The sequence below is a fragment of the Lissotriton helveticus genome, chromosome 5_1 (genome assembly GCF_964261635.1).
Source record: "Lissotriton helveticus chromosome 5_1, aLisHel1.1, whole genome shotgun sequence".
Taxonomy (NCBI): Eukaryota; Metazoa; Chordata; class Amphibia; order Caudata; family Salamandridae; genus Lissotriton; species Lissotriton helveticus.
In genome coordinates, this window is record NC_136065.1 from 287,730,343 (window position 1) to 287,742,821 (window position 12,479).

The 12,479-nt window shown below is 44.3% G+C and overlaps 1 protein-coding gene across 2 annotated transcripts in view; it reads left to right on the plus strand.

The window, feature by feature from the left end:
• Positions 1-12,479, plus strand: part of MTOR (mechanistic target of rapamycin kinase) — an 865,133-nt gene that overhangs the window by 123,007 nt on the left and 729,647 nt on the right. For both annotated transcript variants that reach the window (XM_078642233.1, XM_078642234.1), the window contains exons 9-10: positions 3,149-3,335; positions 7,533-7,661. In XM_078642233.1, the coding sequence (XP_078498359.1) occupies positions 3,149-3,335; positions 7,533-7,661 (316 nt within the window). The remainder of the gene's footprint in view (positions 1-3,148; positions 3,336-7,532; positions 7,662-12,479) is intronic.

Below are 12,479 nucleotides of genomic sequence, written 5' to 3' on the forward strand. Positions count from 1 at the left end.
TGTGCTGCTCGGTTCCTTTAAAAAAAAGTGTTTATGGTCCGTCTTATGTTTTCCTTGTGCTAAATGGACAATCTACCTTTCCACTGGAGGTGTTCCATAATTTAATGTTGTTAATCAGGAGAGGTATGCTCTGGTAACGGGACAGGCATAAAGTGTACATCCAACCTCTATGAGAAAGTGTGGTCTCACTCTTTCCTGGCTATGAGTTGATTGGCCGTGGTGGTCAGGAGTCAGGGTGTAGCTACCGATGTTGCAGCAGGTTTAATGGCCTTAGGGACCCACTGAACCCTGTTTATTGTTATATTTTGCAAGCAGTTCAGCGGACTGCTCATAAGCCGTATGTTAGATTCATCCCAGCTGCCCTGGAGACTCAAAAAGAACGTGAGGGTCAATGAGCTGCACCATTGCCTTCCCAGTTCCAGAAGGCTGAGCCTGCATCATCCACCACCCATTATACAGAGATCCTACTCGTCGTTCTCCACCTAGAGGGAATAATAGACAGTCTCTTTCACTCGCAAGCAAGAGGAGATCTTTCTGAATCTGGAGCCATTCAAACTATCATTCTATCTTTTATGGTTCTAAAGTTGTCACTGTTTAATGTTGTGGCCCAGTTTAGCTTTGAACCCAGCAGAGGCCTTTCAAAGTAGATGTTAATTTTGACCAGCTGCGGCTGGTTCCACTGTCACCGATATGTGTCAGGCTTCTTGAATGTGTAACTTACACCTCTGAAACATTTAGTCGAAACGAATCCACTATCTCTCTCCTTCTCCACTTGTAGCGAATGAGTCTACTTCAGCTCTTAACCAGTCCCTAGACACGAGTAACTGACCCTTGACCCCAAGTGCACTGTGTGAAAATAATAAAATAAGGGCACATAATCAATGTTTTTCTTAAGAGCCCTCTGCCAAGTGCCTAGGTTGCCAAATTCCGAATCATGCCTCTTCTGCTACATCTCTACACTGCATGTCTCTTTATCTCCCACTTGTAGTATCTTTTTCCTGCTTTCTTTCTCTCTGTGTCACGTTTCTTGATCTTTCTTCCGTTTCTGCCTTCCTCTCTCTTGGTTCAGGTCAAACTTTGATGAGGAAAAATAAGTCTTAGTTACTTATAAATAAGTGCTGATGCCCACAAAATGCAACCATTTACAAAATGCAAGCTCTGTTATAATGGTGGCAAGACTCGCTAACCTTCAAATCCAGACACAACAGTATCAGTGTGTGCTTCCATACTTCTTTCTTTAAATCCGCTGCCAACCATACACTGACAATATGCAGATTAGACTGGGGAAGCAGAATAGGTAAAGAGACAAAAAGAGAGCATTGATATGGACTGGCTCACAAAGGTGAGCGCAAATGTCACTGGTGGCCAGACACCAGGGCACTATTCAGAGCACCCAGGACTTTTCTAGTGGGGATGGGCCTCTTGTAGTTCAATTGACATAACTACTTTAAGTCCAGAAACCTAACTAAAACAGTTTTTTAACATCGTTTGGGGTATTATGCCAGTACATTAAAGTAAAGCTCACATTCCAGTATTGCTGCCTGTATCCAATCAATGTAACCCATTTGAACTAAAATGATCTGATCCTTTCCAAGGTTTGCAAAGTTGACCATAAGAATTGTCCATATGATAACATTGGTCATTGGGTTCAGTATTATGTGAAAAGTTGGAGCTACATTTTTTAGTGTTATCTATTGGGCTACACTCTAAACCCCTTCACTCTTCTGGTGTAAGTCTTAACTGGTCGCCCTAGCAACCCTTAAAGAGGTAATTGCCTAAACTGTGGCTGTTGGCTATTCAATTTGAAGTGCATCAATATTGCGGTCGTACGACATCAGTGAGCTGTTCCCCTACAGGAAACTGCCCAACATCCTCCGACTGGCCTAGGATCCCAGAAAAGGCTTCATAGTGACAATTCTCATGTTTGTTGTTGAGTTTGTGAAATCAGCTGGTCTGAATGTGTCAGCTAACACGTGTGTGTGTCAGCATGGCTATGTGGTGTGTGTGAATGCTGTTGCATAAAATGTTTGAGAACAGTTGGTAGGTTCAGTGCCAAGAATGTGAAAACAAAGCAGACTTAACTTTGTTAGTCTGGCTCGCTGGGTTGTTGAAGTGCACTGCTCTTCATGTGTGATTGCAGCTGAGAAGTATCCGTTCTGTGGGGTATTTTTTTATGTCAGGATATCCTTTTTTTCATGTAATTTTTCAATTGTCCAATTTCGTCCTAATGGTTTGACTATTTTGCTCTGATGTTTGTTCTTTGATTTATCGAGCATTGTCAATGGTGCTAGTTGTTTGTTTTGTTAGCCCACTGGTTTGTTGTTTGGTTGATTACTCACCAATTCTTTCAGACAACTTTAGTTTTTTTCATTGGCTCTTACGACCATTTTTATGTTTTTTTAAAGTGGGTTGATTCATTTATTCTTTAGCTCTATTTTCTACTCTTTGTTGCATTCTTGGCTCTGGTCTGTTATTTGTTTATTGATTTGTTAATTGTTGTCTGAATTCTTGGTGTTGGTTTTTAATTGGCCTGTCACTGTGGATTGAGTGGCTAATGTGTCAGTTATTTGGCGTCTGTTGTGTCATTTTTTTGAATTAATTTAATGATTCGTTTTTGCTGGTGTCAATTCTTTGGTTAGATTCATTGTTTTTTATGGTTGGTTATTTTAATTAATGATGAATTGACTCATGTTCATATTTTTAGTCTGATTTATTGGCTATAATGTCTTTTCTTTGGTACTATTCATTGGTCTGGTGTCTGCCCTTTAGTTTATTGACTCTACTCACCTATTCATTGGTCCGAGTCCCCTTTTTTGGTTTACATTTTCAGCTCTGATGTTTGGTCTTTGTTTAATGATTCATTTACCCTGATATTTCATTTGTATGCTCTACTGTAAGATTTTGGTTTTATTACTTTCTTGATTCTTGCGTACATTCTTTGGTAGTTGATTAATTTACTCCGACGTCCACACTTTTAGTTGTCATTGTTTTAAATTCTCTCTATGGCGCTGATGTCCTTTATTTGATTTAGTTTTTTGTTGACATGTTCTGTAATTGGTTTGTTGACTCAAGTTTATTTTATTTGCTTTACTGTATGTTCTTTACTTTATTTAGAAATTCTCAGTCTTTCTTTCTCTTCTCTCTGCAGTCGATCAGTACCTTCCAGAAACCATGAGCCACTTGCTGAGCTGTGTGAAAAGAGAAAAGGAGCGGCCTGTAGCCTTCCAAGCTATTGGGCTATTGTCAGTGGCCGTAAGGACAGAGATCAGCAGCTACCTGAGCAAGATCCTGGAAAACATCAAAACCGCCTTGCCTCCCAAGGATTTTGCTCACAAGTTAGTAAAGCAAGGAATGGGGAAGAAGCCTTGGGCGAGATGGAAGAGTGAATCGGGAAATAGAGAGGTCTATAGGGAACAGAAAAGCATATAACGACCTACAGGGAGCAGGTCCATCAGGAAACATAGGTAGATTAAGAAGAATTGGCTATGTGGAAGAAACACAGAGATCTGCAGGGAGTGAGAGAAGTTTGGAAAACATAGAATATTTTGCAGTAAATTGAAACCTTGCGAGGCTTAAGAATTCTGAGAACACAGAGACATATGTGCAAGCACGTGCAATGAAGAAAGTATGCTGCAATCTGCAGAAAATGGTTTATCTAGGAAAAGCATAAAGCAAGAGCGGAGTGTTTATCACTTAATTGCTGTGTACATAAACTCCCCGGCCACAGTGCTACTTGTCTGCCTCTGAGAATGTTGATTATATATCCATGCACCCGCCCTAAAACAAACACACTGATACTGATCGCAAACCTCCTTGCCTCTCCAACCAACAGTGGACTTGCTTCAGTTACAACGGCAGAATAGAATGGTCATACATCCACTCCCTCGTCGTCCTGTGAGGTGTGGAAGGTACCATTATGCGTTCCTCCAGATCCCCCCAGGGCCGCCTCTAAAAAAAAAATATTAAGAAAAGTGCCCCACTTGTGGGTGGCCATATCGGATAGCAGAGAAACAAGCAAACCATGCCAGATCTCTTTTCCTAGTATATTGACTTGACATGCTCAGTTTGGCCTGTTCCCGTCCCATAGCCATTGATTAAAACTTAAGTCATTTACACCACTTGAAAGTCAAGAAATAGATTATTTTTACTCTCAGTTGTATGTTTGCAGGGCGTTCTATGTATGAAAAAGGGTGCGATCCACTTTACACACAAATTTCTAGATTCCTCTATGTAGGAAGCTGTCTCTATAAGTGTACCAAAGTGAAGTGCACTGTGCAGAGAGTCTGTGTCCTTTATTACTGTACAGGGGCTTGCTATAGCAATCCCAAGGTGCTCTATTTGTGGTAGTGTGGCCGAGTAGCGTTAAGCTTATCAGGGGGGAGTGTTAGGCATTTGTTGTACACACTGGAGTCAATAAATGAGACACACTCAATAAGGAAAATTTTGACACCAATTTAGAAAAATAACATAGATTTTTATATTAATTTAGACACCGAAATCTGTGAGACTGGGTAAGTACTTCACAGTTTAGCGATTTTCAGAAACATAGAATATACAGCTGTCGAATTTGAGGCATGAGCCTCGAATGTGGTAATGTTATCCTATAGGAAAAACATACACTGCATTAGAGTACTTGCAATTGAGTTACAGGGTAGTTCTTCTGGACTTAAGGTAAGTGAGGGCCAAGGTCCTTAGAACCACCAGCAGTTTTGGGTTACCTGCCCTGGTGTATCTGGGTTCAGAGGCGCTGGTCGCAAGGGTAGCCTCGGACGCTGACGCTGACGTCTATGGCAAAAACCTGTAACAGAAAAAGGATGCAAGTGGGGACTTGGGGACAAGTCTTTCAGAACCCAAAAGGGCTTCAGTTCTTGAGGGTCTCTGGAGCAAGGATGCACCGTCGATAGGCTCGAACTCGGGCTTGGGTACAGAGGTGTTTTGTCTGATGGGTCACTTGCGTTGAAAGCTTTGTTGGAAGGAACACAACAGGATAGCAGGGCCACTCTCGGTGCTGGCCTCGATGATGCTGATGTCTCTTGTCAGTAGGTCAATCTTGACAGTGTTGGTGTTCGGGCTGGACACTGAACAAGGCTTGGTTGCTGCAAGGGGTCATTTACCCCAAGTATTGGTGTAGGGTGGCTCCTGGGGGCCCTGGTGTCTCCAAACCTAATGGGGGGACAGATCTTACCTGGAGCATGGTGACTTTCTCCTGGGCATCTTCTGCGTAGATGGACCCGGTGGTCAGCAGATCAATAAACCAGGCATTGCGGTCTGTGCCTGTAGGGTGCAAGGAAGTGGCTCCTCCTCTTCAAGGGAGATGCTGAAGGGTTGACGAAGTGCTGTTAGCCATCCAAGGCTTTTGGAAGATGCATAGCTGCAGGGCGAGTCGTGTCGGTTAAGTTGTCGAGACAGAAGCAGGTAGGCAGGGTTTGGCGCCAAGTCCACAGCTAGTCTTCAGTTCTTGCAGTCTTCGGCTCTTCTTTGTCCTTCTTTGTCTTTGGTCAGGTGTCAGGGGGCCACCTAAATGCTGAGGTCACTACACTCTCTATATGACCACTTACTGTGGGGAGTGGGCATAACCCTGTCCCAGAGTTCCTAATTCCACCAAAAACAAGATGGTGGAATCCTTCCATGGAGCACATGAGGTAGCCCACCTTAGGGGTGTGACTAGCCCGTTGGTACAACACGCATAATGCATTGCTAATTTCGAGCCTGTTCAGGTACCAAATGTGCCTCGGTCAGAGGGTGGCATCTCCCAGGTCTGGGGGAAGCCAGGGTCACATATCAACAGCAAGGACCTGGAAGTCGCAGGCCTTGATATGCTACATCACTAGCCATCCTGCTAGAGGAGATGTGAACCCCTTCCTCCATAGCAGGCATTGTTTCAGGCCTCAGAGAGCGTGGGCTCTCACCTTCAGGGTGTCAGAAATGTGTCTGTGGTGGCAGGCTGGACGATACCAGTCAGCCAGCCCCCTAGAGGACTAGTAGGTTTAAGGGGGCACCTCTAAGGTTCCCTATGAGTGCAGGTTCTAATAAACCCAATTGAGGGATCAGTATGGATTTATTAGGACAGGGTGTTTGATACCAAAGACCATAGGTTTCAGTGAAGCCATCATGTAGCTGGGGAACATGTAATGACCAGTGCCCAGCACATATACTTAAGATGGCTTCCTTGTTCATTTGTACCATCTAGTAATTGAACTAGACAGCACAGGGGAATATCTGCTCATGCAGATATGTTCTGTCATGGAATATAGTGCACCCTGTCTTAGGCCTACAAGGGCTTTAGGGGTGACTTACATGTATCACATGCAGTCAATTTGACATGGCAAACAGTGAGTGTGCAATGCCATGTTTTCATGGTTTGCACCATAACACAGTCTGCAATGGCAAGCCACATGCAATTTGTATGTGGGTCCCTTAGGGTGGCATAATAGATGCTGCAGCCCTTAGGGATCCTCTGTAGTACCCATGCCCAAGGTACTAGGGCTGCCACTTACTAGGGACTTACAGGGGTGCTAAAGTGTGTGACACTTAAACCATTATACCTTGTTTCAGGGAAAGAGCACTGGCACTGGGGCCTGATTAGCAGGAACCCGGTGCACACCAGTCGAAAAACATCAGTACCAGTGGCAGAAAGTGGGTTTGACCATGACAAAAAGGGTAACTTCCTTCAGCCTAGAGCTCTTGTTTCCAATAGTATCACAGGTTGGTAGGACTTCTTATTTTCATTGCAAACTGGTGACAGAAAACTGTTGTTATCCTCATGGTATATTTCTTTGAAAATTGGCTTTGATAACCAGACTTGTCACAGTGGAAATGTTTGCCTGCTTCTCTCCTGTACAAGCTGCTCGCCTACACGTGACGTATTATTCGTATCAGGAAAAGATGGACTGCCGAATAGGACTGTCATCACTGACCGCAAATTTCCACAATTTATGGAAAGTTAATTTGGGCAAATTATAATTCTTTTTTTTTGCCAGTGTTTGAAGTTTGCAAGACATTCTTGGTAAAAATACATTGTGCAATCCTTGCAAGTCAGTCCTCTTTCTAATATGGTGGGTGTCTGATTTTTACAAATATCTTGAATCAGTATAGTTTCCTGGGTGTAAGGTGAGCCTCTGGTCCAATTGCTGCCATTACTACCCAGGCTAAATTTCTTGGAAAACTGCCTTTGAAAAACAAACATGATATTGTCTCCAGTTGTCTCAGTCCTCTCCTAAACAACAGGGTATATTATTGTTATAGAAGAAACATGGGAACAGTTAATAGTAGGAGTTTTGCCATTGACAAAAAGTCAGTTGTAGACCACAGATACATGTGGCATAATAGTGCTTTTTAACTCAATTTTAATATTTGAAGGTTTTTCTATAGGAAAGACATTGTGCTGCTGTGTAAAGATGTTTAATGCCTGGTTAACCGTAGCATCTGGTATGGTCTGATATGAGGTTTAGGAGAAACAACAATGCCTCTCTCTTGCGGTCTTTTTACTTCCACCTTGTCTCCCTTAACCATTATGTTCCCCTCTCTTGCAGGAGACAGAAGTTGCTTCAGGTCGATGCCACAGTTTTCACCTGCATTAGTATGCTGGCTCGAGCACTGGGGCCGTGCATCCAACAGGACATTAAAGAGCTTCTGGAACCCATGTTGTCCGTAGGACTTAGGTAGGTGTTACCAAGTGGAGCATTCCCCTTTGTGTTTATGAGCTTGCTCCTTCCACTGTTTTGATAGTGACATGCCATCTCTCATAGCGGTCACTGAGCTGGCTCTTTCATTGGCTGTGTACTTGCTTTGTCATCTGCCACTGTCTGTGCCAGTGAGCTGCTTTCTTTCACTATGTTGCGTACCAAACGAGTTGCCTCGCTTCAACTTTCTCCTTTGAGTTGACTCTTTCTACCTTTTTAGTGTGCTGCTTCCAGTATTTGTCTGTGAACTATATTCTCTAACTTGGAGCTTGGTTCAGTAAACCTTTCTTTATCTTTGAGCTGAATCCTTCTTTTGTCTTTGTGGTGTCTTCTCCTGTTGCCTCTTCTTTGAGAGTGCACATCTTGCTGTTAAACCAGTGAACATGTGAGTTGTAATTGTTGAGTGTTCTAAGTGGGGCTTTGTGTGATATGGTCAGCTGACCGTTCCATTGCCCTGAATTGCTTTTTGCAGAATCTTGGATCAGTCCTTTAGATAAGGTCCATCTGTGTGGCTCAGAAAGCTGTGCCACTCTGCCCTGTATATTTCTTCCTGACACGTACCCTGGAATCACTCTATTTCTTACTATTTCATGCTGTGCTGCTCATTAGCAGAGTTTACACTTTCTTAGACCTCATCATTCAAATTAAAACCCCACCCAAAGCGACTGTGGTCACTCCCTCTCATCTGAGGTAGCAGTGTTCTGATCTTGATTATAGTTTAGACCAGTGATACTCAAAGCACAACTCGGGGGCCGCTTGCGGCCCTCTTGACCTTTAGATGCGGCCCCTGTTGAACAGTAACACGAGCTGCTGTTTACTTGCTGAGCACTAATATTCAGAAAAAAAGTTAAATAAACTGTCAAGAATATATTTGCTGGTTAAATGAACTGACTACTGTGGTGTCCTGCACCATTTAACTTCAGATAACCTGCAAATAAATGCTTGCCCATTTATTTAACATTTTTTTAGACCTCCTTACGCAATCTCTGACCCACCCTGGACTCCTTACCGCCACAGTACGGCCCTCGGCCAAACCACAGCTCATAGTTTGTGGCCCCTGGGCAAATGTTTACAAGTACCCATGGTTTAGACAGAGCCACAGGCAGGTGTAACCCTGTGGGAAGGTTGTGGATTGACTATCTTTGTCAAAGATTCGTCCAGTTCTTTGTAATTGTAGTCCCCTGCCTGTCCTCATGTGGAGAACATACATACTTACTGTTTGGGCGAATGGTGCTGTGCATTTGGTTAATGTACGCATGGGTGCACAAGATGATGGTCTTTATATGAGTCAGTGTCAGCTTCTTTATTTGGGCAGTAGGGCAGCGACACCACACACCACACTCTGCAACTCATTGCTTACATATTACATGTTTTACTTGACAACAAACAATCTCTCTGTTTTTTATTGAGCAAAGCAAGAGGTACATAAAATACATTTCAACATTGAATTAAAAGTCATAATTAATGTAGCCTAATAATACATGAAATAGCCTCTTTACCACAGTTGAAAAACCAGATGTAAAACTTGAATTCAAACAGTGCCTTCCAATATGCCAATCCCTGTATAATAAAATGATAATATGCTTTGACCATCAAACAAAAGTGCCACAATATATTGTGCAAACATCGCATAGTGCAATTCCCGTAGATCAAATAGCAGCCAATATCGTCCTTTATGATTTATGATAAAAAGCGATATTAATGTAAAAAAAGCAAGCAGATTATTATAAAGTGCAACTATCAGAAACAAAGTGCAAGTGCCTTATTTCCACTATCATTATTGTCAATCTTCATAACCATAAAATGCAGCCAATATCAACATTAATATCAAAAACAGTAAAAATGTGCAAAAACAAGCAAACTCCTCAAAGTGCAATTATCCTATAAAGTGCTACTGCTTTTTACTGATGTTATTACTAGATATCTAATCGACAGGTATTCACAATTACGTGGCAGTATCTCAGTATTTCTACCATACAGAATCCGCTACAGAATCGACCTCTATATCAATGTAAGAGTAAGCCCCCTCCCCTCTATTCCTCTAGATTTCTAAAGTAACTCCAATTCTTTTCAAATTTTCCAATGACTCCTACCCTACTAGAATATGCTTTCTCAAAATTCCGAGTCCTCTTCATTTTATTGAACCATTTCAGCTGGGCGGGAACTATATTGGATTTCCAATTCCGAAGTAATAACGAACAAGCTACCATACAAGAGATAAATAAAAATGTCTCCTCAGACTTAGTTAGCTTCCCTCTGTAAATCTCACCGATCATTTGTTTGCATTTAAGTAGCATTAATATCACCTGAAGGAGAGGGCTCTACTGGTTGTATTGCGCATGTGCCAGGTGGTGGCTGTTAAAGACATAACAAGCCTCACACATACACAATAAATTTCTGACATGTTGCACAAGCTTCAGGCAGTGCAGCATGTCAAATAATCTTGATTTGGTGACTGTCAGTAATGCTCCCTTATACCCCATCAGAAGCCACGATAAATGTAAAACTACAGCCTTCATTCCTCCCTGAGCTTCTGAATGGGCTTAAGGTTGCAAACCACGTTCTGGCGCCATGTTTATTGGTTCTGGAGGTTAGGAACTGTTGTGCCTCTTTCAGGTGCAGAGCAAAGTGCATATTGAGGACTACCCTTGGTAAGTTTCCACCTCATGCGTATGTGTGAGATCATGATTATGCTGTTTGTGCCTATCTGCCGGTTTGTGAGTATGCACCAGTGTGTGTATGTGAGTGTCTATATGAGGGATTGTTTGTTTGTGTGAGATTGTTCAGAATTTTATCAGAAAAAGAAAGTAACATACAGTATAGATGAGCGAGCCAACAAAACAACTGTCCACCAATGTGAGCCTTAAAAGTATTTGGCATGCAAATGATGACACAGTGAAATGTTAGAGTTTGCAATGTGTCTTAAAAAACTGAATTTCTCTAACATGCAGAAGTGTTACACTGCACTGAAAACTATGTATTAAAAGTAAGAGTGTTTAAACATGAACTGAGAATCATTCCTACCTCTGCCCTAAGGACAATGGTGTTATTGAATTAAGAGGAAAGGGAGGGGCCGTGTGTACCCTCTCTGTGGGTTATATGCGATTAAATACACTATAAATTTGTTTCATGCATAATAAGCGTTCGAGGCATGTGGGCTGCTAAATTCATATCTTAGCATTAGATCGCCGCCTAGTGTTGGGTCCGGATGATCGCACATTGTTGTCCTGGAAGAGTCTTCGAAGTATCGTGAGATAGGTGGCTCCTCCCCTGGACTACAGTGCGCATGGGCATCGGCTCCATCCCCAGATTGTTTTTTTCCGCCATTGGGTTCGGATGCGGTCTCGACTTCTCTCTGTCGGAACCGAGTAAAACTAACTTTTTAAGGCCAAAAGGCCTTGTATTTATAGCGTCGGTATTGTTTGCGCACGGTCTCGAGTTCTTCCGACTCTTGGAGTCGGATTCAGCGGAGTTTTTTCACTCTTCGGACATCGAGGCCTTCTCATCGCGACACGACCACAACTTTCCAGCATGGAGCGGAGTCCGTTTAAATACTGTCCGCTCTGTGGGTCTAAGTACCCACATATAGACCTGCACCCGGTCTGTAACAAATGCCTTTCACCGGACCATGACGACGGCAAGTGCAAGGCTTGCGCACAATTCAGGTCTAAAAAGACTCTCAAGCTTCGGCGCGCGGTGCGCCTGGAGGCCAGACAAGCGGCCCCGGATCCAGAAAACATCTTCGGCGACCAAGATGAAGATGAACAGGGTCATCATCTCCAAATATCCCCACCCGAAACGGAGGTCGAGGCGGATCCGGCAGACGACGACGGAGTCGTGGGTCAAGGCCTTGAATACGTCGACGAGGTAGGGGACGTCGAAGAGATTTATGGGGCCGCGGCAGATAGCTCAGGGGACGAGCTATGCCCCGAAGGTTTCGAAGATCACGATCGGGTCACGGGATCGCCTGTAGGCCTTACCCAAGACCTCGTACCGCAAGCCACGGCCCCGCCTTCAGGCCCGGCCACGGACATACTTGCTGGGCAGGCCGGTTCGAAACCGAAACCTACGGTATCGACTACGCCTAAAATGGCCGACCCGAAAACGAAACCGAAACTTATGGACTCGAGCGTCCCTAACATGGCGGCCGGCCAACAGAAAACTACTGCACCCGCCGCCGCATCGGCTCCGTCGACCTCCGGTCCACAGAAGTCGAAGAAATCGGTCGATTCCACAGGGTCAAAATCGGCGCCAGAGGAGGGATCCTCTAAGAAGGGTGGTCGGCACGGATCAACCGCTGCGACACCGTCTAAGCACGCCAAGGCCAGCGGCACGGCTCCGGTTCCGACTGGGACTCCGTCCGTCGGTCGCGTAGTGGAGTCGGAGGCGACACAAGCACACGGATCGACGGCTGGCACATCTGCGCATCGATCCAAGGACTCTGGGTCGGCGGCGACTGCATCGGCGTCCAAGACTCAGAAAGGCCACCATGACGTCGGATCCGAGGGGAAGGTCAAGACATCCTCGTCAGCGCCAAAAGCCACTGTAAGTGAAGTGTCCCCCATCGCCGCTTCGCTGCAGAGAATCAGGGACAAGGCCGCTGCTACGTCGGCTCCGTTGCCGTCGCCTCAGACGCCGAAGGACACTCCGGCAAAGCCTAAGAGTAAGCTTCTCTTCCTTCTGCCGCCGAAAGAGGCTCCGAAGGCCTTTTCTACGAAATCGACGCCAAAGCAGTCGGATTCTTCTACGGCAGGGGTACCTTCAGGTCGAGAACTCGAATCAGAGGACGATTCTGAG